This window comes from Rhinoderma darwinii, chromosome 2 (assembly GCF_050947455.1).
Source record: "Rhinoderma darwinii isolate aRhiDar2 chromosome 2, aRhiDar2.hap1, whole genome shotgun sequence".
NCBI lineage: Eukaryota > Metazoa > Chordata > Amphibia > Anura > Rhinodermatidae > Rhinoderma > Rhinoderma darwinii.
Window position 1 is genome coordinate 447,963,234 of NC_134688.1, and position 27,629 is coordinate 447,990,862.

General features: G+C 43.3%; 1 protein-coding gene across 2 annotated transcripts in view; it reads right to left on the minus strand.

Annotated features, from left to right (window-relative positions):
• C2H21orf91 (chromosome 2 C21orf91 homolog) overlaps positions 1–27,629 on the minus strand; it is a 47,563-nt gene that overhangs the window by 9,584 nt on the left and 10,350 nt on the right. For both annotated transcript variants that reach the window (XM_075854508.1, XM_075854509.1), the window contains exon 3: positions 330–860. In XM_075854508.1, the coding sequence (XP_075710623.1) occupies positions 330–860 (531 nt within the window). The remainder of the gene's footprint in view (positions 1–329; positions 861–27,629) is intronic.

Sequence of the window (27,629 nt, forward strand, 5' to 3'; positions counted from 1 at the left end):
TAGACCGGGACTCTCAACCTTTTTCTATTAGGGCCTAACCAGCAGGAACATGTTGGTGCCTCAGTGGTCAAAGTCCCTTCCAAAATGAAAAACATTGCACAACTTCATTAACATTTTTCATCTTAACCGAGTATAACACGATAAACACAAAAGGTGTCAACTATTTAGTCAAATTAGATATTGTTGCTGCCACAGAAAGGTCTATGTAGTAAGACTCTGGGGATGCCTCACAGTTTGGGACACACGGATATAGACTATGCGCAATACTTTCTCTAATACTTTTCCCCTGTAATGCAATAAAAACAGGAGGTAAAGTAATAAACACATACATTCTTCTTTGCTGTAATGCCGGTGTCCTCTCCGAACATTAGGTCCAGGCGGCTGGTTAGAGTTATCGTCAGGCTTTTGTTCCTTGTAAGGATTCGGCCACAGCTGGTGGCAAAACGAGGAGTTGGAGTTTTGCAGCATGCTTATGTTGAATTCCCTGCTGTTATTTCTTTCTAAAAACCCCTTTCCACATGTGGATATACCTCCAGCTCCGGTGTCCAACCACTTTTCGGAATACTTGGGAACCTGCGAGTCATGCTGAGGGACCAGACACTTGTCATTTAGATGCCTGAACTTGTAAAGTTTATGTTGAGCAGATTTGGAACACTCCGAATCAGAATATAAATCCTTATTTTGTGCATATTGGACGATCCAGTTTATTTTTTTGCCGAGAATAGTTTTTACTTCATCGTAGGGACTCTTGGTAAGTTTGGAGCGGGAACAGTCTTGGTTTGCAATCTGGTGATATTTCTCAAAACAGTCCTTGTGACCACGTAAAGATCTGGTGTGCAGAAGATCAGACTTTGCTATTCCTAAGAAGCACAAAAAAAAAAAAAAAAAGTATTGAAATAAAATTGTTCATTTGTACATGAATCAAAATAATGGGGGGAAAATATTAAGACTGGCATTTTAAACTCAGTCTTAAAACTAATTTACATTGGTGACAATGCACCAAATTTATTAAGAGGTCCACACCCCTTAATAAACTCGGCGCATCTTTGGCTGTCCGTGTGACAGAAATGCAAACCAACGCCAATGAGCAAATGTAGATTTGCACCATAAATTACACCATAAAGCACGCCAGTTTCTGGTGGCGTAAATTAATCACAAATCTGTCGTTCTGGCAGAGGCCCCATCCCCGCTTCGGCTAAACACCACTCACTTTTTAAAAACTCCAAAATTTTAGCGCAAACCTCTTCATATATTCCGCCCAATGTTTTGTGCAAATGCAAATGTAACAGAGCAGCATTCCTCTGTCCACCCCCCCCCCCAATCTGCTCCTCTTAATATCACAGTAGGGGAGAAAAAAAAAAAAAAAAAAAGTCTTGGGATTCCTATTTTTATCACTACGGGATGATCTGTATACAGCTATACTGTATATAGCATCTACTTCCGGCTAATAGAAGCCGCATACAAATTGGCACGCCTTGTGTCGGCAACAGGCAAAGATTTTTACAAGTATGTGTATGATGAAAAGCGCACTGTACTATAGTATTGGGTTTGGGTTGATGGGTAAGCGCAGTAGGCAGCAGTCTAGGGTACTATTGAGAGGGGAAGTGCAATTTATGCATATTCTACTGTGGGAAAAGGTGCTATATTGGAAAATTAAATGGATTGTTCATCTGACAACGATCATGTTAAGGGCCCATTCACACAAACGTAAATAATGTCTGTATGCTGCGCATGGAAAAAAAAAATAGATGTGTTGAGCGAGTGCGTAAAAAACGCATGCCACTCGCAAACAATCTGATACGCTCTTGTGAATGTAGCCTTCGGTTGAAGAACTGAGGGTAGTGGTGCACATTCGAAAAAACAAAAAAACACCGCTCCTGGCACAAGAGAGCTTGTTGAACCCCTGCTAAAGACACCGAGCACCATAGATTAATAGAGTATATAACAAACTCCTCGTTTCCTAAGACGATGTAGGAATATGAACAGATAATTCCCAGTGGGTGGAGTTCAATTTCTCGGTTACACAAGAACCTGTAAGCTCCTGAACAACAGCCTGTAGTCCTTATCTCATTTAAAGACTACAGGCTGCCATAAACAGCAACACATGGACTGCTGATGGGTTTACAGGCCACCTGCAGGGAATTTGTATATACATCAGGACGATAAGACATTGGCTCATTTATAACATTACACGCAGAGTGCCTTAAAGCAGGTTCTCCCCAAAAGAGTTTTATGACAATCATCTGTAACGCCATTTAATTTCAAGGAAAGTGACAGTGGCCACACCTTTACATCATCAGACCAGGGTATATAGGACCTCTCGTTCTCTGCTCTCCCCTTTTCAAACATTTGTTTGATTTACATGTCGGAAGACCAACTTTAATGTTGTGTGGTCTGTAACAACAGTAATGAGCAGGCACAATCGAGTTCTGGCATGTACAGTCATACAGAAGAGAGAAGTTTAGATCCATCATTACCATGTTCTGCAGGCATTGTGGTTTCCTACAAAATGCAACCTGTTTTAGTGCAGTTGTACACGACAGAGTGCCACGCGGACCGTTTTTCACGGCATCAGAGTGGCAGCCAATGGTTTTCACAGACCCATTCACTTTAGCAGGTGAATCGGGTCAGTGAAAACTGACCTGACTTTTCGATCTGTGGAAAGATAGGACATGTCCTAACTCTCCACGGATCACGGACGGGACCCGGCCAGCATGCACGGTCATGTGCATGAGGCATTACTGTTAGGCAAAATGTATATGGGATTCAGAATTTCCACGTCTGTGGAATTAACTCCTAGAAGTTGATTTGTGTTAATAAATAAAAAACCAAAAAAACACCCAACCCTTATTTGGTACTCCAGTATTCCCATGACAAAAAGGTTCACCATTGTCCTATTGGAAGATTGTATAGATCTAAATCTCCATAAAGTCCACTAGGATAGCAACTGTAGGGTTGTGGAAATTAATTTGGATAGTCATTTGGATCCAGCCAACGTCCCACTGACAACAACAAACCACTGAAGCACGGAGGGGAAGGTTGGGTTTGATGGGAACACCAGCACAGAAGCACTACTTACAGGTGGGCCTATACCTACAGTCCCGAAAAGGCTAAAATACTTATTTCTTTAAAGGGGTTGTTGGATCTCAACAACCCCCTTTCCATGGCATATGGATATCATAGAGAGGGCTTTACGGTTTTGTACCGCCCTATATATGTCAGAGTAAGCGTCGATATTGGTCTGTCCTAGTATTAGGCGCTGTTCACATCACATTTGTGGTGCATGTTTAGGATGTACACCAGGAAAGCCAAATGTCAAAAATGGATAAGAAAGCTCCCTTGGCCTGACAGAGGCCAAAAGTGTGTCCTGTCGGCTTCCATCGAGCTGGTGTATGTTGGTACACCTTTTTTTTTTGGGGGGGGGGGGGGGTTTGAAGTAGCATAGTATACTATGCTAATCCATACAACGGGATCGCCGCCCCCCAAATAAAAAGCATTCCACGTGGTGAATATATATATATTTTTTTTAATAAGAGTCTATGGGTGACATATGTAACTGTATGGGATATGTCACAGGCATCTGTTAAATGTATAAGTCATGAGCTATTCAATAGAATTTAATTTGGTAACAAAAAAACAGATACCACAATAGTATGTGGGTGACTAATGCCTGCGACTGATGCCCAACAGTGGCACCTGTCACCTATGGACTATTATGGGATCCATTTAATGTATACATCATGAGAAGATCATGAAACTTAATGACTTATACGTCAAACGGATCCCATAACAGTCTGTGGGTGACGGATGTCACTGTAAGGTGTCAATTACTATATTTATTTCCCGTCATATACGTTAAACATAGGCCAAAATTCATAATGTGAATGGGGCCTTACATGGACGACCATTTATTTGAATGGCTGAATGTAATACTACATTTCCCCTGTAGTGGCTGCTGTAGGGAAAATAAGCAGTCAATGGCAACTAAGTCAGAGCTGCAGCAATCAGCAGATGATCTGCGACGTCTGTGAAGAGACCACAAATCTTCACATATTGAACACATATAAGAGCGTCATCTCTAGCTACTGTGATCATTTAATAGGCCGCCCCATAGCTGACAGGATTTAAACAATATTAGCATTTCAGTCCTAACAAGATAATATATAAATATTATATTAGGATTATTTCATCAGCCGAAACTCCGCCCGAGGCAAATGTTCTCGTCCATATTTATCTTACTGAAGTCTTATCTCGTATAGAAGATGTAATGTTTCTCCTTTTATATACCGGTGATGTGTAAGGACATAGCACTGAAGTTCTTACTTAGGACATCACACATTTCACGTTATACATTTATATAAAATGGCTCAAGGAAGCTAAAACTTTTGAAGCTTAACTTCAAGCCTCATTCTTCCCGTAGATTAGAGGTAAATGTTCCTATACAAACATTGAGAGTTCTGGCCCCGAATCACCCGCTTGCAAATGAAAAGCTCGAGTTTTGGGACTTAAAGTGAGAATATTTGAAAATCTTGAAAGACTTTTCCCTGATCAACTGGCTGGTTCTGAAAGCAGGTAGGACTGCAGAGCCGAGATAGGATTGAGGAGGTTTTAATTTCATGCTTATTAGACGATTTTGCAAAGGAGCTGAAATTCTTGACAAGGACTGTGGACATGAAACGTCTGACGGGAATAAATACAGAGTAAAAATTAGGTCACTTAGAATGAACGTTACCGTGTACCAAACCCATCGTCCTAATAGGATGCTCGGCATGGTTTTATCTGATGCAAGCACATTCTATTGTTCTGTCAATTTAGACAGAGAAATACCAAACCGTTTATAAGCAAATATCTTAAAGGAGATTCTCTACTTATATTTCTAGAAAAAAATGGATTAAAATCACAGTCTTTGGCAGCAGTTACTCCACGCCATTCCTCATCTCAGCTATTCCCCTTCTCTGCCAATTTAGCATCAGGCCAAGTCACTTCATATTTGTTGCTATGAAAACACTGCCTACCAACCAGTCTTAATACGGAGGTCGTCGGGCAACATTTCCCTAGCAACCAGTCTATTTGTCAGGTTAGTCAGGTCTTCAGCTCAAAACAAAAATGCCATTGAGCCAAGGGCAGGGAAGTAACAGTAAGGGTACGTTCACACGCTAAACAAAAACCGGCTGTAAAATACGGAGCGGTTTTCAAGGGAAAACAGCCTCTGATATTCCGCCGTTTTTTTTGCGTCCGTTTTCCTACTGAGGGTATGTTCACACGCTAGCTGGCTTTTACGGCTGAAATGACAGCCTGTTTTCAGAAGAAAACAGCTGCCTCGTTTCACACGTAAATGCTCCTCGTATTATGCGAGGCGTCTGGAACGCTCGTATATCTTGAGCTGCTCTTTATTGAGTTCAATGAAGAACGGCTCAAATTACGTTGCAAAGAAGTGTCCTGCATATAATGTATATAAGTGTCCTGCACTTCTTTGCCGAGGCAGTCATTTTACGCGTCGTCGTTTGACAGCTGTCAAACGACGACGCGTAAATGACAGGTTGTCTGCACAATACGTCGGCAAACCCATTCAAATGAATGGGCAGATGTTTGCCGACGTATTCTAGCCCTATTTTCAGACGTAAAACGAGGCATAATACGCCTCGTTTACGTCTGAAAATAGGTCGTGTGAACCCAGCCTCAGAATGAAAACCGCCTCCAAAAACAGCTCAAGAAGTGACATGTTCTTTTTATGGCCGCATAAAAAAACGCTTTGTCAGGGCGAAACACAGTTTTTCCCATTGAAATCAATGAGCAGATTTTTGGGAGGCATTCAGCTTCCATTTTTTTCAGCTGTTTTTCAAGGCGTTTACACCCCGATAAACATCTGAAAATAAGCCGTGTGAACATACCCTAAGCCATGGAAGCATTTAATCCATTTTCCCCAGAGCCTTGAGTCACATTTAGCTCTCGGGCCCCATGTATGTGGCTCCCCAGTAATGAACAGCTGTAGATTCTATTGTGCGCAAGTGGCACCAAAGATGTCACAGCATTTCTAGACTATGGTACTAGAGTCAAAACCATATTAACACAACGGCCGTGTTCCCACGACAAATTTTTCTCGGAAATCACGAGACCAAAACCGCCTCGCGTTAATTTCAATGGGAAATCAGCGTCTGTTCATACGATGCAGAAATTGCCGACGTGGATTTGTCATCTGTCAAGGCAAAAAAAAAAACACGTCACCACTTGATGCGGCAGGTAGCCACACGCGTATTAGCCTTATTGATGGCATATTAAACTGCAAATCTGCAGCAGAATTCTTGAGGGCCAGCATCGGATTTCTGATGCAGATTCTCTTGCAAATACACGTCTGATTTTTCCACTTGAATGATCCGACATGTGAACATAGCCCAATATGGTAAACAGTAGGGTGAAGGCCAGATCGTTCCTAACCTACAAAAGTTTGGGTTTCTCAAATGAAAACCAAATTTTTTTTATCCCTTCAGTATATATTTTTGCAAAGGTATTTGCCTTTGGGAGTCTTTATATTCATCCTGATCTCATGAATGCAAGACCAGAGCAATAGACGTATTGTGACACCTAGACAGTAGACAGAGGAAAACAACCCCTATGGGCTCAGTAAAGGCTATTAGTGGCCGCCACATTTGAAAATTCAGCATTTGCTGGACAAATAGATATTAAACAGTGCGATCTATATGTCCTGACATTTTTCTATATGTTGCGGAGAAACGTTCTTTGAACGCTGTAATCGCACATTTAAATAGACAGGCAGCCGGCAGATTTGTCACTAAATCGGTCAGCTGTGATATATTAAAAAAAACAAAAAACAAAAAAAAAACCTTATGCTGCAAAATTGGAGCAGAGAAAAAAAAAAAAAAGAGGAATTTCTCGTGTGTGTAGATTTAAGCCCCAGGCAGGGAACGTGCATCTCTGGCTTATAGCATATTGCCTAAATATGAATCTGGAGGCTTGGTTTATCCTTAAGTGGATAGCGGACAAATGCTGCTGAGCAGCGGCCAGATGAGCTCCAGCCTCCCCCTCCCTATGGAAGAGTCTTGGATGTGAACAATCGAATAAGCAAAGTCCCATTCTCCATTCTTAACCTCACACGCACAGCGCTTATACCTGAACAGTAGAAGTTAGGCTGGATGGATGGATGGATGGATGGCCACCCTTGTATTATCAATGCCAATCCAAAACAGCATAGGTGAGAGAAAAGTGAACATCCAGCTGCCTCCTCCTCTACGTAGCGCACTCCGGCCTACTTGGCTTGCTAAACAGCGGCTAGTAGACCACCGTTCTCCGAAAAACGAGACCCGCAATTATCAGACATTTATGGCCTATGACGTGAAATATTTATAAATACACGTCTCTTGTCCTTATCCTGCCCTACAGTCTATATTATATCCAGAGCTGCATTCATTATTCTGCTGGCTCTTATTAAAAACAGTCAACGAGCTTGTTGTCGGACAGGCCCTCAACAGGGTAGCCAAGCTCCTAGAATGCAGTTTCTCCTACATCAGATTACTGTATATTGCTTGGTGTAAAGAAAACACTTCCCAAATTTGAAATCCTCAGCTCTGTGAGCTAGCAAGGTATGAAGGGAGATTTCATCTCTGGGGCCTAAAGAATTGTGAACGCAGCTCCCGACTATAATACAGACTAACTCAGGATCAGCCAGATAAGATAGGCAATACAATGTGTTGCAAAGTTAAGAAACTTTTTATGTAGTTTAATTCTATATGCAAACTGGAAAACTATGTCCGTAGGTGGACATACCCTTTAAGTAGGATTTAAACAACTGCATCACATGGTTACGGTGCCACGAGAAAACAAATGGTAGCATTACATAAATCGGTCAACCGGAACATAATGAAGTGAATGCATCAGCTGAGCACTGCGTTTTTATGGTCCGGAGCGATGTAAAATGTCGTCATTTGCTGTTGGCCTGACGAATCAACATGGATGGATGGAGTCAATGTGCTCTCCGCAGTACAGAGGATGCTTTATGACTTCCGAACATTGGTAATCCTGGGAAAAGGATCAGATGACACTTCTCAGAGACATATTGTACCACGGTGCTTCTTTAATTAGAACATGAATCAGTTTGTCCAGCAAAATTAGTCCTGTTTGTCGCATAACGATTTATAGCGAGCGATTATCAGACACGGACAATAACCGATGTCCAGTGAAAATGAGGGGGAAGAAAAACTACAAAGGATGTTAAAACTAGGCTTCATGTAGTAAGCACAAAAAATGAAAGATTCTGCATACAGATACAAAACTTTAAATTCTTCAAGTTTTTAAGATCTGTTTGCAGTCAGTGAATGAAAACAGGCTTGTCTTCATCCAGAGGCTGAAAACTCAAGATTCATGGCTCATTACAAGAGAGCGCTCTGATGCACTGGAACAAGCCCTGCACATGTGTCAATGATCAGGACGGCTGCTCGGTAAGATGTCAACAAGAATGCAAAAAATTGGAAACATTTAAAAAACACACAATAGCACATTGAAGAATAATTATTATGGAACAAAAGTGCTTTCAGCCGGCAATTATAGTCGGTCATGAGACAGTGAGCTATACGATGTCCTAAGGCCCCGTTTGCACTAGCGTCATGGCTTCTATTCCTAAAGGAACCAAAACTGGTCCTTTTTTTAAACCGATCCCAATAAATCCTGTTGACTTATTATGGGTTCTGTCAGGTTTCCGTCGTGGTTCTGCTGTTTCTGACAAGTATAGCGTTGCACACTACACGGTCGCTCAAAAATCAGAAACATCATAACAGAACACAGTACCAATGTGAACAGAGTGTTCGGGCGAATGCACACGATGCGTATTACATGCGGTTTTTGCCGCGCATATTTGCGTGCGGCAAATCCGCAGTGTAATACAGTACCAGCAAAGTAAATGAGATTTCAAGAAATCTCATGAACAGGCTGTGGTTTTTCTGCACGTAAACTGACCTGTGTATTTTAAAATCTGCAGCATGTTAATTTATCTTACGGTTTTTACCTGCAAATTCCCTGCGGTTTTGAGGTGTGTTTTCCGCAGCAAATTATGCACCGTGTGCATGTAGCCTTAAAGTAAATGTCCACCTTCAAAAAGATAACATGCTAGTTGTCTGCAGCCACCACTAGAGGGAGCTTACTGTATACAGTTATGAATTTAACTCAATAAGAACACAGAATGCAATAAGCACATAAGCTCCCTCTAGTGGTGGCTGCAGGCATCCAGAATGTTCTCTTTTAAAGCGGCCCTGTCACCACTCCCGATATGTCTGTCTTAGTAAATAATTGTATTCCCCATAAAACAACAATTCTGGAGCATCTTTTCTGAGAACATTTTCTTATGTCCTATTTTTTTACAGACTCTTCACACGGTCCGTTGAAACAATGGCCGTGTGAACGGCCCCATTGAATTACACAGGTCCATATGACAGCCGTAGTTTTAACAGCCATCACACGGACGTAATCAATGTTCGTGTGATTAAAGAGGCTCCGTCACCAGATTTTGCAACCCCTATCTCCTATTGCAGCAGATCGGCACTGCAATGTAGATCAGAGTAAGTTATGACCATTTTTATATTTATGTAAATGAGGCTTTCTAAAGTACAACTGGGCGTGTATTGTGTTTGTTACATCGGGGCGTTTTTACTTCTTTTACTAGCTGGGCGTGTACTATGTGCGTACATCGGGGCGTTTTTACTACTTTTACTAGCTGGGCGTTCTGACGAGAAGTATCATCCACTTCTCTTCAGAACGCCCAGATTCTGGCAGTGCAGACACAGCGTGTTCTCGAGAGATCACGCTGTGACGTCACTCACAGGTCCTGCATCGTGTCAGACGAGTGAGGACACATCGGCACCAGAGGCTACAGTTGATTCTGCAGCAGCATCGGCGTTTGCAGGTAAGTCGATGTAGCTACTTACCTGCAAACGCCGATGCAGAATCAACTGTAGCCTCTGGTGCCGATGTATCCTCGCTCGTCTGACACGATGCAGGACCTGGGGCAGGAAGTGAGTGACGTCACAGCGTGATCTCTCGAGAACACGCTGTGTCTGCACTGCCAGAAGCTGGGCGTTCTGAAGAGAAGTGGATGATACTTCTATACACAACGCCCAGCTAGTAAAAGAAGTAAAAACGCCCCGATGTACGCACATAATACACGCCCAGTTGTACTTTAGAAAGCCTCATTTGCATAAATATAAAAATGGTCATAACTTGGCCAAAAATGCTCGTTTTAAAAAAAACAAACAAAAAAACAAAACACTTTACTCTTATCTACATTGCAGCGCCGATCTGCTGCAATAGGAGATAGGGGTTGCAAAATCTGGTGACAGAGCCTCTTTAAGGCCTTAAGAAGGCTTCTTGCCTCTGGAGATTTAAGTTTTTTTTTTTCTGTAGACAGAGATAGCGGATTTTACCATATTTTTTGTATGTGCCATTCATATACTTCTACAAGTTAATCATGTGCCACCTTAGTCGGCTCTTCAAGACTCAATACATTAAATTATTTTAAGCTTTCTTCATTACTTAGATTCTCCATGCCCCTTATTAGCTTCGTTGCTCTTCTTTGTATTTTTTCCAACTCCAGGGCATCCTTTCTATGAACTGGAGCCCAGAACTGAACTGCATATTCTAGATGAGGCCTCACTAATGCTTTGTAAAGTGGCAATATTACATCCCTGTCCAGTGAGTCCATGCCTCTGTTAATACACGACAATATCCTGCCGGCCTTTGAAGCAGCTGATTGACATTGTGCTGTTATTTAGTTTATGATTTACAAGTACACCCAGATCCTTCTCAACAAGTGACTCCCCCAGTGTAGCTCCCCCTAGTACATATGATGCATGCAGGTTGTTCGTACCCAGGTGCATAACTTTACATTTATCTACATTAAACCTCATTTACCAAGTGGACGCCGAAACACTTAGTGTGTGCAAGTTAGCCGAAACACTTAGTGTGTGCAAGTTAGCTTATAATTCATGAACATCTTCCATAGTCTGAACATTACTACATAGCTTGGTGTCATCTGCAAAAATAGAAATAGTGCTATTAATCCCATCTTCTATATCATTAATAAATAAGGTGAATAACAGTGGTCCCAGCACGGAACCCTGGGGTACACCACTTATAACCGGGGACCATTCAGAGTAGGAATCATTGACCACAACTCTCTAAGGGTCAGTGCACACTGAGTTTTTTTTTTTTTTTACACGCTTTTTTTTTAAACGTGGAAATTGCGCCAAAAATGCCTCCCATTGAAATCAATGGGAGGCGGAGGCGTTTTTTTTCCCCGCAAGCGGAAAAAACGGCTTGCGGGAAAAAAGGGACATGCCCTATCTTTGGGCGTTTACGTCTCTGACCTTCTATTGACATCAATGGGAGGTAGAGAAAGCGTATTTGGAGCTAAATGGCCACGGGCGAAAAATCTGCGTGCAGTCAGAGCAAAATCTGCCTCATAATTCCAAACGGAATTTTGAGGCAGATTTTCTGCCTGCAAAAAACTCTGTGTGAACCCAGCCTAATACGGTCCTTGAGATAATTTTCAATCCAATTACAAACTATACTTTCTAAACCTATAGGCCCCACAGCGGAACTGCGGCCTACGAAATACAGCACCAGGTAAGTCACTACACATCACATTTACAAACGGGGGATGTCTAGAAGGGACAGTGCCAAATGCCTTGCAAAGGTACTGTGAACCGTGTGGACATCTTTATTAAGTGGACTGTCAGGTAGAACATCTTTGGGTAAGCCCTGTCAGTCCGTAGCTCACCTGCAGTCGGAGCATCGTGGTAATTAGTATTATTATTCAGTCAAATTATTCATATAAAAAGGTCACTTAACCCCTTCCAGACATCCGCCGTATATATACGGCGCACACCGGGTGGGGGAATATGGAGCGGGCTCACGGGCTGAGTCCGCTCCATAGAGCGAGTGTGTCGGCTGTGTGTTACAGCCGACACTTCCGGGTTACGAGCGGGATCGCGCTTGTTTAACCCGTTAAATGCCGCGTTCAATAGAGATCGCGGCATTTAAATTACTAAAAACATCTCAACGGCACCCCCGCGGCGAGATCGGGAGGAGCCGTTGGTTCACACGGCTGCCTGGGGGTCTGACGAAGTCCCCCAGGTCCGCCATCTTGGTACTCCTATGAATCTCTGCCTCCGGCAGGTCTTCATAGGAGACTGTCAGAATCACGATATACTGCAATACATTAGTATTGCAGTATATCGTGCAAGTGACCTAACGATCGCTGGTTGAAGTCCCCTAGGGGGACTAATAAAAAAAACGTAAAAATGAGTTAATATTTATTTATTACACAAAAAAAAAAATTAAAAAAAATTTAAAAGTTGAAAAAACCCCCCTTTTCCCATTTCCCCCCTAGAGCATAGTAAAAAATAAAATAAAATAAACATAATTGGTATCGCCGCGTCCGTAAAAGTCTGAACTATCACAATATATCATTATTTAACCCGCATGGTGAACGTCGTAAAAAATAAATAATTGTAAACGCCAGAATCTCTTTTTTGTTCACTTAATCTCCCACAAAAAATGAAATAAAAAGTGATCAAACCGTCACATTTACACCAAAATGGTATTATTAAAAACTACAGCTTCTCCCGCAAAAAAATAAGCCCTTATACCACTTAATCGACTTAAAAATAAAGACGTTACGGCTCTCGGAATTTGGCGAAACAAAATAAATTATTTTTTACACTTAGGTTTTTACTTGTAAAAGTAGTAAAATATAGAAAAAACTACACATATTTGGTATCGGCGTAATCGTATTGACCCATAGAATAAAATGAATATGTTGTTTTAATTGTACAGTGAATTCCGTAAAAATGGCGCGCAAAAAAACATGGCGGAATCGCTGTTTTTTTCATTTTCTACCCCACAAATAATTTTTTCCCTGTTTCCTAGTACATTATATGACAAAATAAATGGTGGTACGAAAAATGACAACTTGCCCCGCAAAAATCAAGCCCTCATAGTGTTAGAGGGGCGACTAACAGAAGAATTCTACTGTTTTTAATGGGAATCTGTAATGCTTCGTTAACCCTGGTTCCCAAAAGAAATAAACCGAACAAGGGAGTCCCTAGCAACATGACCCCGCCGTCAGCTCCTGACAATCTTTTTCATTGCTTATTATAAACGGATATAAATCCACATGTATTATACAATAAATTAGGGTAAAAAAAACAAACAAACCGATTCCGCTTTTGGTTTACACAGAATGGTCAATTTGCGCTGAAATCAATTCAGAATTAAACAAAATCTGCTCTACGGGAGCATAAAACGACATCACACAACGTACGCACACAAACAACAACAGGGGTCTCAGAGGGGGAGCTTTTGAGCGTGAAGACTCCTTCGTCATGTACACCAACAAATGTCACTTTAACAAGTAGGAATCAGCAAGCGGCCGACTGCTTGCTTAACCTCTATTATGTTTGTGCATTTCACGTTGTAAGCTGTTAAGAGCGAGTTTAGTCTTTCCGCTCCATCAAGTGACATTTATTCAGCCGAGGACGAGCAGCTGCCCCAGCCCATACAATCACACGTAGGTTCCCTCAGCCACCAAGCTCTAATAGCTCTACAGCCACTTTATCTACTTTAGTTTAGTACCGGTGTCTAGCAAGTAAACAGAAGACGAAAACAATAAAGCAAAAACTATTCCATCATGTGTGACTTGTACAGCAGGTCCTCCTCATAGATGCAGATTTTGGAGGGTCTCAGAGTCCCCGCATCAGACACTTTTTTTTTTTTTTGCTCCATTTCCCTGCAGTGCCTCTGAAGGAAAACAAAGCAGGGATGATAATCTCCACTTTGTCCCCTGCGATGAACACCACTCTTTGCCTTAGCTGGGATAGAAATGGAGCCCCCTCCTCCGCTAAACATTCCATAAAATAAAAACGGTGTTCACCTATAAGCCAACACCCAGAACCGCAGTTAGAAAAATAGTGGGATACTTTGTCATACATCTTAGGCCCTGTTCACATCACATAAGAGAATCCGGTGTATACCTCCGATGGAAGGCTGCGACATCGCACTGCATAGGCATAATTTGCTCATAGGACCCCATTGTAAAAAAAAAAAAACAAAAAAAAAAAAAAATGTTTCTACTGTATACTTTTGTAGGGAATGACGTTGCCTATACCTACAAAAAACAAGGTATATCGACATTGTATGCTCTACATTTGCCATACGCAGGGTTACGATCAGCATACACACCAGATTTCCCGTTCCATACGCCAAAATGTAGAACTCTGACATGATGTGAGCAGAACCTTAGCACGGAACTTGTATCTAACGGATACGAAGGGTCACTTTGGGAACAAAGACCATTCTGGACAGACAAATGCCAACATGTGAACCAATGCTCAAAGTGGTTTACCAGGATTATCAATTAATGGCCTGGGGGCGAGGGGCTGAACCCTGGGACCCCGACATTCAATAGAATGAAAGGGCAACGGCGCTTGAGCCCCATTCACATGAATGGACACCCCCACACTTGTATGTATATTACTGTGCCTGCATAGACAATGAAAAAAACAGCACTGGTGCCCTTCAATTCTGCGATTGGTGGGGAACCCCGGGGGTCGACCCCTACGATCACACATTGAGGTCCTATCCTAAGAATAGGCCATCATTTGGAAATGTCAAACGATCGCTTTCAAATATCTGGAACTTAACCAGCAGCGGATGATAAGGGTAGTCCTTCCAACATCATTTACCAGTTTACACCTAGATATAGTCTACATAATAACTGAAGCAACGCTAGCCTTCACTTCTGCGGCCTGCCACTCTGCGCTTGTTTTTCAATTTGGCCCGGGACACATCGCCCATAGTGATATCACGTGCCGCAGCAGTCAAAGCCAGCACAGCTGGGGTAACTTGACAATGGACAACATGTCACTACCCGGTGTTGTAAACAGTGGCCCCGCTGCTGGCTGTGGTGGAAAGGGCTGCATTATCAAAACAACAAGTATATTTTAAATATTCCTGTCGTCCAAAATGCAGAAACAGTAGCTTCAACCGAATATTAGAAAACCCTTTAAAAAAGTGGTTATCCGACATTTAAAAATTGGGTGCATATGGTTTAACTGCAGTAAGATCACTTACTAATGCACTGTCTGTAGCTGAAATGCCTCTGTAATCCAGTCTCAAATGTAGTCACACGACCAGGCTCCTGGTGCGGATTTCCTGCGTGTGTAAAGTAACCTAACGTACACTGAACATGTGGTTATCTCCTCTATCCCCTCCCTGTAGAACAGGACATCACATGCCTCTATCTCAACTGCTCCCTCCTAGTATCTGGAGGGATCGTGCTTCACGTGCTGGGCAGCAGATAGTGCAGGGTCTAGCACCGAACCGCTGACAGTGACTAATTACAGAAGTAACTTACACCTTGTAATAAAGGGGCATGCAGGCAGCTATATATAGAGGCTGTGAGAGGGGAGAGGAGTCGGGAACCTTGTGAGCATTCAAACACATTGTTACTTTTTTGTATTTTTTTTTTTATAATCTGACAACCCCTCTAAGCTTTTTTTTTTTTTTTTTTACATACAACCAAACCCATATTAAAATCCCTTTAAGCAAGTCTCTAATATTTTCTAATAGGCTCACCACATGTAGAAATGCAATCACCAATCCTGACAGACAGATTTTAGTAAATTTCGCTGCTGTTCCTGGAATGCATACCATAGGAAAAAACAAAAACATGAATTGTACACTGAAGTTTTGAGCTACTTTGGTAAAAATCCAGTGCGTAGTTTACCAAATACAATCTAGGTCTTTATGGGTCTCTTGTCACTTGCTGTAAATGAGCAGCCCGAGCACTGTCATCATCGGGGACGCATGAGCGCTCAGGTGTGCAGCCGGCATCTGTGCAGAGCTGAGCCGCCTAAGAGTAAACGATAAAACTCTTATGATGCAATAAAACAAACTTCCTCCAGCCGCTTTCATCTCCTTGTTACAATCTAAAGTCCCAGGTTAGGAAGCCGAGGTTCAGTATCTTCAAAATTTAATAAAAAGGTCTCAAAGACTCAGGTGATAATTCGACACGTTCACAGCACATTGGAAAAGTAGCAATGAACACTCCCCATAGGTTCCTAAACACAGGGATTCACTTAAGTGTTGCATGATGGGTCTGGATTGCGTAATCACTCTCTTTATTTTATATTGCATTTTAAAAATCGCCATGTATTACAGCAGGTCTGCTCCAAAAAGAGTATTTCTACTATGGAAAATCACCAGTATATAGAATTCCTAGCTACATCTGTTCCTAGAAAAGCGACACCCCCCCCCCCCAGGGTCGCTAGATGTATTCACAGTGTGCGGAGCTAAGCTTGTCAGATGTAGTAGAGCTGAGTGTGTGTGTCTGTGTAGCAGTGCATGTATGTAGCGGTGCTAAGTGTGTCTGTACGTACGTACGTACGTACGTACGTACGTACGTACGTAACAGTGCTGACTGTGTGTATTTATGTAGCAGAGCGGAGTGTGTCTGTAGTAGAGCTGTGTGTGTGTGTGTGTGTGTGTGTGTGTGTGTAGTAGAGCTGTGTGTGTGTGTGTGTGTGTGTGTGTGTGTGTGTGTGTGTGTGTGTGTAGTAGAGCCGAGTGTGTGGGTAGTAGAGCTGAGTGTGTGTGTGTGTGTGTGTGTGTGTGTGTAGTAGAGCAGAGTGTGTGTGTGTAGTAGAGCAGAGTGTGTGTGTGTAGTAGAGCAGAGTGTGTGTGTGTAGTAGAGCAGAGTGTGTGTGTAGTAGAGCAGAGTGTGTGTGTAGTAGAGCAGAGTGTGTGTGTAGTAGAGCAGAGTGTGTGTGTAGTAGAGCAGAGTGTGTGTGTAGTAGAGCAGAGTGTGTGTGTAGTAGAGCAGAGTGTGTGTGTAGTAGAGCAGTGTGTGTGTGTAGTAGAGCAGAGTGTGTGTGTAGTAGAGCAGAGTGTGTGTGTAGTAGAGCAGAGTGTGTGTGTAGTAGAGCAGAGTGTGTGTGTAGTAGAGCAGAGTGTGTGTGTAGTAGAGCAGAGTGTGTGTGTAGTAGAGCAGAGTGTGTGTGTAGTAGAGCAGAGTGTGTGTGTAGTAGAGCAGAGTGTGTGTGTGTAGTAGAGCAGAGTGTGTGTGTAGTAGAGCAGAGTGTGTGTGTGTAGTAGAGCAGAGTGTGTGTGTAGTAGAGCAGAGTGTGTGTGTGGGTGTGTGTGGTAGAGAAGAGTGTGTGTGTAGTAGAGCAGAGTGTGTGTGTGTGTGTAGTAGAGCAGTGTGTGTGTGTGTGTGTGTGTGTGTAGTAGAGCAGAGTGTGTGTGTGTGTAGTAGAGCAGTGTGTGTGTGTAGTAGAGCAGAGTGTGTGTGTGTATAGTAGAGCAGAGTGTGTGTGTGTATAGTAGAGCAGAGTGTGTGTGTGTATAGTAGAGCAGAGTGTGTGTGTAGTAGAGCAGTGTGTGTGTGTGTGTGTGTGTGTGTGTGTGTGTGTGTGTGTGAGGTAGAGCAGAGTGTGTGTGTGTAGTAGAGCAGTGTGTGTGTGTAGTAGAGCAGAGTGTGTGTGTGTGTATAGTAGAGCAGAGTGTGTGTGTGTGTATAGTAGAGCAGAGTGTGTGTGTGTATAGTAGAGCAGAGTGTGTGTGTGTATAGTAGAGCAGAGTGTGTGTGTGGTAGAGCAGAGTGTGTGTGTGTGTGTAGTAGAGCAGTGTGTATGTAGTAGAGCAGAGTGTGTGTGTGTGTGTGTAGTAGAGCAGAGTGTGTGTGTGTAGTAGAGCAGAGTGTGTGTGTGTGTGTGTGTGTGTAGTAGAGCAGAGTGTGTGTGTGTGTGTGTGTGTAGTAGAGCAGAGTGTGTGTGTAGTAGAGCAGTGTGTGTGTGTAGTAGAGCAGTCTGTGTGTGTGTAGTAGAGCAGTGTGTGTGTAGTAGAGCAGAGTGTGTGTGTGTGTGTGTGTGTGTGTAGTAGAGCAGAGTGTGTGTGTGTGTGTGTGTGTGTGTGTAGTAGAGCAGTGTGTGTGTGTGTGTGTGTGTGTGTGTGTAGTAGAGCAGTGTGTGTGTGTGTGTGTAGTAGAGCAGAGTGTGTGTGTGTGTGTGTGTGTGTGTGTGTGTGTGTGTAGTAGAGCAGAGTGTGTGTGTGTGTAGTAGAGCAGAGTGTGTGTGTAGTAGAGCAGTGTGTGTGTGTGTGTAGTAGAGCAGTGTGTGTGTGTGTAGTAGAGCAGAGTGTGTGTGTGTGTGTGTGTGTGTGTGTGTAGTAGAGCAGAGTGTGTGTGTGTGTGTAGTAGAGCAGAGTGTGTGTGTGTGTGTGTAGTAGAGCAGAGTGTGTGTGTGTGTGTGTGTAGTAGAGCAGAGTGTGTGTGTGTGTGTGTGTGTGTGTGTGTGTGTGTGTAGTAGAGCAGAGTGTGTGTGTGTGTGTGTGTGTGTGTGTGTGTAGAGCAGAGTGTGTGTGTGTGTGTAGTAGAGCAGAGTGTGTGTGTGTAGTAGAGCAGAGTGTGTGTGTGTAGTAGAGCAGAGTGTGTGTGTGTGTGTGTGTAGTAGAGCAGAGTGTGTGTGTGTGTGTGTGTGTGTAGTAGAGCAGAGTGTGTGTGTGTAGTAGAGCAGAGTGTGTGTGTGTGTGTGTGTGTGTGTAGTAGAGCAGAGTGTGTGTGTGTGTGTGTGTGTGTGTAGTAGAGCAGAGTGTGTGTGTAGTAGAGCAGTGTGTGTGTGTGTAGTAGAGCAGTGTGTGTGTGTGTAGTAGAGCAGAGTGTGTGTGTGTGCGTGTGTGTGTGTGTAGTAGAGCAGAGTGTGTGTGTGCGTGTGTGTGTGTGTGTAGTAGAGCAGAGTGTGTGTGTGCGTGCGTGTGTGTAGTAGAGCAGTGTGTGTGTGCGTGTGTGTGTGTGTGTGTGTGTAGTAGAGCAGAGTGTGTGTGTGTGTAGTAGAGCAGTGTGTGTGTGTGTGTGTGTGTGTGTGTGTGTGTAGTAGAGCAGAGTGTGTGTGTGTGTATTAGAGCAGAGAGTGTGTGTGTGTGTGTGTGTGTGTGTGTGTAGTAGAGCAGAGTGTGTGTGTGTGTGTGTGTGTGTGTGTGTTAGAGCAGAGTGTGTGTGTGTGTGTGTGTGTGTGTGTAGTAGAGCAGAGTGTGTGTGTGTGTGTGTGTGTGTGTGTGTGTGTGTAGTAGAGCAGAGTGTGTGTGTGTGTGTGTGTGTAGTAGAGCAGAGTGTGTGTGTGTGTGTGTGTGTGTAGTAGAGCAGAGTGTGTGTGTGTGTGTGTGTAGTAGAGCAGTGTGTGTGTGTGTGTGTGTGTGTGTGTGTGTGTGTGTGTGTGTGTAGTAGAGCAGAGTGTGTGTGTGTGTGTGTGTGTGTGTGTGTGTGTGTGTGTGTGTGTAGTAGAGCAGTGTGTGTGTGTAGTAGAGCAGAGTGTGTGTGTGTGTGTGTGTGTGTGTAGTAGAGCAGTGTGTGTGTGTGTGTGTGTGTGTGTGTGTGTGTGTGTGTGTGTGTGTGTGTGTGTGTATGTGTGTGTGTATGTGTGTGTGTATGTGTGTGTGTATGTGTGTGTGTATGTGTGTGTGTATGTGTGTGTGTATTTCACTTCCATCATTCTAAGGGTATGTTCACACGCAGTGTTTTCAGCCGTTTTTCGGGGCGTAAATGTCCCGGAAAACGGCTTCAAAATCGGAAGCAGAATGCCTACAAACATCTGCCCATTGGTTTCAATGGGAAATACGGCGTTCTGTTCCGACGGGCCGTTTTTTTACGTGGCGGTTTTCCAAAAATGGCATGTAAAAAGACACCTGCCAAAAAGAACTGCATATCACTTCTTGGGACTTTTTGGAGCCGTTTTTCATGGACTATAGAAAAACAGCTCCAAAAGCGGCGGTAAAAAACGCTGCCAAAAATGCAAGTTTGATTTAAAAATGGCTGAAAATCAGGAGCCGTTTTCCCTTTGTTTAGTAAGCGTGTGAACATACCCTTAGCCTTTTGGTGTGTCCTATAGCTTCTGCCAGCTGCAGAATCACACCCAAAATGGCAGCCGGACACTGCTTAGCAATTTCAAAAACACCTTTTCCTGGCTTGTAGGATGGGAGGTGAGATTCCCTCCCACATTTACGGCAGCTGTGAGTCAGGTTGCTTTGCCTTATTCACCTTGCTGTAATTCTGGGAAGTGCTCCCTCTGGTGGCCAACATAGGAAAACATGTCAAATTATTATTTAATTTTTAATACTTTCCACCATGTGGAAGAAAAAAAAAAAAAAAAAACATACAGCAAGAAACGTAAAAATATAATAGAAATCAGTAACTTCCGTAAAAAAAAAAAAAAAAAGGTTTAATTCGTGACACATTCCCTTTAAGTGAATACTGCAATACCAGGCACGGTCCATGGACAAAAGTGGCGCCGTTTCAGGAGGAAGAAAAAAAAATACCCTTTTTTCTAATCTTAGACAACCTCTTTTATTAAGAAAGGGCTCCATAGACTAGAAAGATTTAAGGCTGTGTTCACACGTCACAGTCAATTTGCGTGTCATGCCACAGGGTTTGCAAAACCGCTGACAAATGGTGCGCAGTAAAAAAAAAAACACTGTTTGCCGCGAATTGTGAAAAAACATGTAAACTGGCTAGCATGTAAGGGATGTATTTGGCTGCAGCGGTCACGTGGATGTACAGCACCTCATCGCAAGGACCGGCGAGGACCCCTGGACCATCAGCGGCAGGGGATTTAACAGGCGAGTATCATATAATTATTATTATTTATTTTTTTTATAACATTTCCTGCTGCTAGAATAATTTATTAAACTCTCAGACAACGCCTTTAATGACTTCAACCTCAGAGTTTTGGGAAAAGCTCACCCAAACCTTTTGTTAAAGTAGAACGTATAACACAGACTGCTGCATATTTGTACTTGAAAGCCAACAGCTCCCAAGGAAAAAAATCCCCCCCACTACCAAAAAATATAAAATAAACATCCGCCAAGTGAAACAATAAGTCCTGACTGTGGAAACATTACAGTGGTTAATGTGCGATGTTAAATGTGATCTCTGAGGCCGCTGTATATTCACCAGATAAAAGAGCTTTCATTTCCACAGGGTGAACTTCTCCCAGCTCATTAGGTCCGCTCAGCGAATTGTCCCCCTCTCCGTTAATTTCCCATTATACAACTTGATTACGCAGATTCGGAGATCATGTGGCAGAGGACGGTGAAATTCCCCATTTACAAGTTTCCTCTTTGCCTAGGACATTGCAGAAAATGGGGAGAGTGAACTAATCTCTAATGTAATGGGACGTGAACACATTTTCTAATATTTTCAAGCCAAAGATCGGACTTCTAACTAAGGGATAGCATACAAGTCAATATGGGCGGTCGGGTATGTGCACACGCTTAGCTAAAAACGTCTGAAAATACACAGCTGTTTTCAAGGGAAAACCGCTCCTGATTTTCACCCGTTTTTTAAACAACTTGCATTTTTAGCCGCGTTTTTTACGGCCGTTTTTGGAGCTGTTTTTCTATAAAGTCAATAAAAAAACGGCTCCAAAAACAGCTCAAGAAGTGACATGCACTTTTTCAAGGGCGTCTTTTTACGCACGTTCTTTCAAAAATGAGGCTTGAAAAAAAAAAATTTTCAGCCGTTTTTCGGACCGTAAATTAGGTAGTGTACACATACCCTTACACGCCACCGACTCAGTCACTGGACGACACTATGCAAGGCTTATATCACCTATACTTGTAACTGTGGGTCTAACATCTACTTATAGAAGTTGTCCTGAAGGAAGTAATAAAAGTGATGTTCTCTACAGGTAGCAAGAAGACGCTGTGATTGTAAGGCTGGGTTCACACGAGCATTTTCCGTCCATAATGGACGGAACGTAATTCGGCCGCAAGTCCCGGACCGAACACAGTGCAGGGAGCCGGGCTCCTAGCATCATAGTTATGTACGACGCTAGGAGTCCCTGCCTCACTGCAGGACAACTGTCCCGTACGGAAAACAGGATTACAGTACGGGACAGTTGTCCTGCAGCGAGGCAGGGACTCCTAGGATCGTACATAAGTATGATGCTAGGAGCCCGGCTCCCTGCAGTGTGTTTGGTCTGGGACTTGCGGCCGAAATACGTTCCGTCCATTACAGACGTAACATGGTCGTGTGAACCCAGCCTAAATTTCACATAATTACCGCTGCTAATAGAAGTAGTTAATTTAAAGTGATTCCGGTCACAAGAAGTTATCACCTATCCACTGCATAGGTGATAACTGTTAAGATTGGTGGGTGCCGACATGCTGGGTCACCGATCGCCACAACGGAGGTCCCCCCTTATTCTCTCGGCTTGGCAGTTTCGGACAGTGCCATAGAACTTAAATGGAGTGGCAGGACAGCAGAAGGCTTGCCATTGGTGGGGGACACGGTGCCCCTGTCATGGCAATTAATGGAGGTACCAGCGGTCAGACCCTCACCGATCTAACAGGTTTCACCTATTCAGTGGATAGGCGATAGCTTTCTGTGATCAGAATACCCCCTTTAATAGTATTAACACTATATTAGAGAAGTCGTCCCTGGACCAACAGGTGTTGGAGAATATGAATTTTTATCCACTATTACTCAATTTTTCTAAACCATTGACATTTTATTTTTGAATGCCATATACTCAATAAAATCTTAGTGCAATGTCACATTGGTCACGTGGAGTATCAGAAATTTGCTGCAGTAAATATAACACCACCAATATGGTGTGAAGAAACAAGGCTGACAAACATATCCAATGTATCCATATGCCAAAAGAGAGTGTCTGTTTAGCCTCCGTTCCTCATTTGTATGGAATAGAAGAGTCTGTGGCGCTATTCCATAGAGGCATTCCGCAAAAAAAGTATACCGCGTGGAATACGTTTTTGTAGCATTTATGACGATACGACAAATACCTCTGACATACGAACGCAGTGTGAATAGATCTTAACAAGCCAACAATATCCTATAGATAACACGGTTACACATTGATCCTAGTAATGTGCATTGAGGGTGTTAAACTTGCTAAAGAGAACGAAACACTTTAAAATAATAGTCCCAATCAGGACCCTTATCGATCAGCCAGAGTGGAAAGCAGCTACGAAGGACCCAGCATGCCTGTGCATTACATGGACAGCTCAGAGATTTTAAAGAGGCTCTGTCACCAGATTTTGCAACCCCTATCTGCTATTGCAGCAGATCGGCGCTGCAATGTAGATTACAGTAACGTTTTTATTTTTTAAAAACGAGCATTTTTGGCCAAGTTATGACCATTTTTGTAGTTATGCAAATGAGGCTTGCAAAAGTCCAAGTGGGTGTGTTTAAAAGTAAAAGTCCAAGTGGGCGTGTATTATGTGCGTACATCGGGGCCTTTTTAATACTTTTACTAGCTGGGCGCTCTGAAGAGAAGTATCATCCACTTCTCTTCAGAACGCCCAGCTTCTGGCAGTGCAGATCTGTGACGTCACTCACAGGTCCTGCATCGTGTCGGACACATCGGCACCAGAGGCTACAGTTGATTCTGCAGCAGCATCAGCGTTTGCAGGTAAGTAGCTACATCGACTTACGGACGGACGGACATTCTCTTTGCTGGTAACTGTAGTCATCTTTGCACACGTGGATCAACTTCTCAATGAAGTCAATGACGTCTAGTCACAAGCGATGGGTATACAGGAGGATACTACATAAACTTGATGTATGATATCAGTTCACACTATAACCTCAATGGATTTCACCCTGTTCAAAACACTATAGTCTATAATAGTCGTCTCCCACCTTCAGCATGTTAGAGCATGCTGGGAGTTTTGCAAAAGGTGGAAAACCACAGATGGGAGACCACTTTTCTACAAAATCGTGACCGATTCACACATGAATAATGCCAACAAAAAGGTTTGAAAAGAGAAAAAAATCCTACCGGAAATAGTGCATTGTTAGGGCTCGTGTACACGTAGCGGAATTGCTGCGTATTTTCCATCTGGAATTACGTCCGGAAAATACGCAGCAGAATACAGTAGCAGCAAAGTGATTGACATTTAACAAATCTCATCCACACGCTCCGGAAACATTCAAAGCAGAAATTGTCGCTGTAGTGCGTATTTTTCGGACCTCAGCAGGTCAACTCCTGCTGCGGAAAGTGGACTGAATTGCTGCGTTTTTCAGAGATAATGTCACCGTCTCCCAACATTGTGAAAGACGCAGCAAAACACGCACTATTTTCTACACTCAAAACCGCAGGAAATGGTGCGTTTCTGCCGCAGCGGAAAGTCTGCTACTTTCAACGGAATTGCTGTTGAAATTCCGTTACATGTGGACAAGCACAAAGGCCCTGTTCACACAGAGTATTTTGACAAGCTTTTTGGCGCGGAAACCGCTCCGCAAAACCTCGTCAAAAACCGGCCAAAAATGTCTCCTATTGATTTCAATAGGAGGTGGGGGCGGTTTTCTCCCGCGAGCGGTAAAACCGCCTCGCGGGAGACAGAAGGGACATGCCCTATCTTTGCGCGGTTACGCCTCTGACCTCCCATTGACATCAATGGGAGGCAGAGAAAGCGTATTACGCTGAGTTTTTTGCCCGTAACACTCAATGGGTGCGAGCGGAAAACGCAGCGAAAATCACGGCAAACACGTGCAGGAAGGTCAAAATCTGTCTCAAAATCCCAAACGGAATTGAGGCAGAATTTTCCTCCTGCAAAGAACCCCGTGTGAACACAGCCTTACAATCGTTACTTTGCCTACCGTGCAGAGACTAACATGCTACAACTATAAAATATTTACACTCAAATTAAATATTTACATGAGGAGTTAAACAGAAAACAATAGCTTGGGCTCAGTCCACACTTGTTTTTTGGTGGTTGGGTGGGGTGTTAGGCATTTTTGATACAGTGTTGCATTTTACAGAAGTGCTGCTCCGGGTACTGCATCACCAAGCACAGCCACCTGCATGGACGAGCGGCTGCGCCTGAATAAACAGTGAAGGGGTCACAGCTCGATCTACTGATCTGTGGGGGTCCCAGGAGTCTAATTCCCACTGATCACACATTGGTGCTAGGAAATCAATGTTATTTACTGGAAAAAAGGACAACAAAAAATGAGCTTCCCGTGCATGTATGGAAAGCTTTAGATTAAAAGAATACACACATTATGGGCGATATTGCCAGAAATCCCATACAGTATATTTGTCATGTGATTATCAATGACCTTCAGTTACCGGACAACAGGCTTTCTGTTCTACTACCAAGGAATTTACAGCTCAGAGTGAATTGTCTCAAGGCGGAAAGAACTAGAGAAAAGGTCTTCATTCCGGGACTTCAGATAGAATATAAGGCAAGACACAGACCTTACCAGTACAATGTAGAATTAATGATAGAGATAGGACATGGTGCCCGTTGAAATCATGTAATCCACAGGTGTGATGGACACCCCGGAGTATACGCTGATCGCGGACATATATGCAGACACATCCGGCACCACTTATTTCTCGTGAAAACATATCTAAGAAAAATTGCAAGGTCCTGGACTCTCTCAATAGGAGGGGGTTTGAGTCTCTATAGACAGTAGATCGTTGGAGGATTACAGTAAAGTTAACAAAAACTTCAGACTGCAAAGAACTAAGTAAGGCGCATTGTTTTCCGGTGTGGCAGTAAAGCGGGTTGTGCAATCACATATCAAACAGTTCAGTCAATATTATCTGGCACTGGAGTAAAGCCAGCAACAACCTGCAAAGATAATGTATAACCGGAGGTAGCAGACGTGTCCAGACAAGAGGTCTGCGCCGGTTTGTATAACATTTGGAAGACGGGATGTTAGTAGGAAACGAATGTTTAATTGTGACGTGAACAGAGCAGCTAAAAAAAAAAATTCCAGTCTCAAAATGTAAACGACTAAACTTGTGTCCACGACTTGAGACCTCAATTACAGGGGGAACGGACAATTCAGCAACATGATGGCGCACACACTTGTATTTTCCACTCACTACTGCAGTGCATTTTGAGGCGTCCTGTAGTATTTCTCTTTTGGTAGGGAAAGGCAGAAATATCCATCCAGTAACATACAATATACTGAGGACTAAAGCACACGCAAAACGATGGATCCGCTGCCTGTATGCGCGGTCTATTTGTCCGCAGAAAACCTTCCCCAGGGCATCCGTGTGTAATCAGTATTCACGGATCCGCAAAAAAAAAAAAAAGGAAGGAAGGCTGGTATTGACGTCAGTTTGTCCCAACCCCGAGTAGGTCACATAATCCACAAATACGGACAGTAAAAGGTTTTGTGGCCCAGACTCGTGGCCCCCAAACGGATCCGTGATCATCACGGTCATGTGCATGGGGGCATATAAACGAATGGGTCTATCTGCTATCCACAAACAAGAAACCACAGTCGTGTGCATTAGCCCTAAGAATCGGAAGCAGAAAGTAACAATGTTCTACTAATGCAGGGAATTGAATACGTGTCTCCTGTGTAGCACAGGACGTGGAGCCGCAGATACAAGGCCATCGTAAAACAGCCTGTGTCTGCTGACTGACAAACGGGAGCATTAGCTACTGAGAATCTACTGCAAAAAAAAAATTATCAACCCATATATTAGTGGATATGATTGTTACTTTTGCCACAACTGAAGGGAAACAAGACTATTTATGTAGGTAAACAAAAAGGACATTGAACTTCACTTCATATTTTTATGATTTGCGTGGGAATCCCCTTAAAAGACACGCAGTCGTGAGACTGAAAGAATGCGTCGGGAGGAGAGCCGGTCAATGACGCTCTTCCAATCAGTGTTGAGCAATCTCTCGTTGGAGTTGAACCACTCTCAGGACACTGGCACTTTTAGGCCTTGTTCACATGGCGTTAAAAAACAAAACGTGGTGTAAACGCGTCAAAAACGCTAGCATTTTTTGCCAAGAACTTTTTAAAGTACAGGCATTTTGACGCCTTTTTGGTGCGTAATTAGGACTCCCATTGGCTATGGGAATGACTCACGTTTTATGCGCCAATAATTTACCGGATGCCTCTTTTTGACACGATGCAATTTTTTTTAAACACACGCGCACGTAAAACACGCTTTTGACAAGTTTTTTTGGCACGTCAAATAAACAGTGTGAACAAGGCCTTAGGGTGCAGTCACACGCTGCAGATTTGGGAGCAGAAATTTCCAGTCGCAGAAATGTTTGTAACAAAATCTGCCGGATGTGAATCTACCTTAGAGCTCATTCAGACGAACATGTAACTCGTCCGTGTAACGGCCGTCACACAGACACATGTATTTCAATGGGGCCGTTCACACGGATCCCGTTTCAACGGAGCGGGTAAAGGGTCTGTGAAAAAATAGGACATGTCCTATTTTCATGCGCTTTCACGCATCCCTCCATAGACCCTAGTCTACGTGAGAACGCGTCCTGCGCGGGTGCACCTCGGACATGAGAAACGGTTGCACGCGCCCATCTGAATGTAGCCTTATAAAAGAGGTAAGGCGCTGCCTTTATCATACCATTATCTGTCGTTTTAAACACTGTTTATGATTTTATCAGACGACCCTTCTCACTCCTGCCAGCCGGGCAATAAACCAGCACATGTCTCGCTGACACGGGGGCTGTAGGACACCTAATATTCCTCAGAGCATTTAAAGGGGTTGTCCAGGATTAGAAAAACATGGCTTCTTTCTTCCAGAAACTGCACCACACCAGTCCATCGGTTA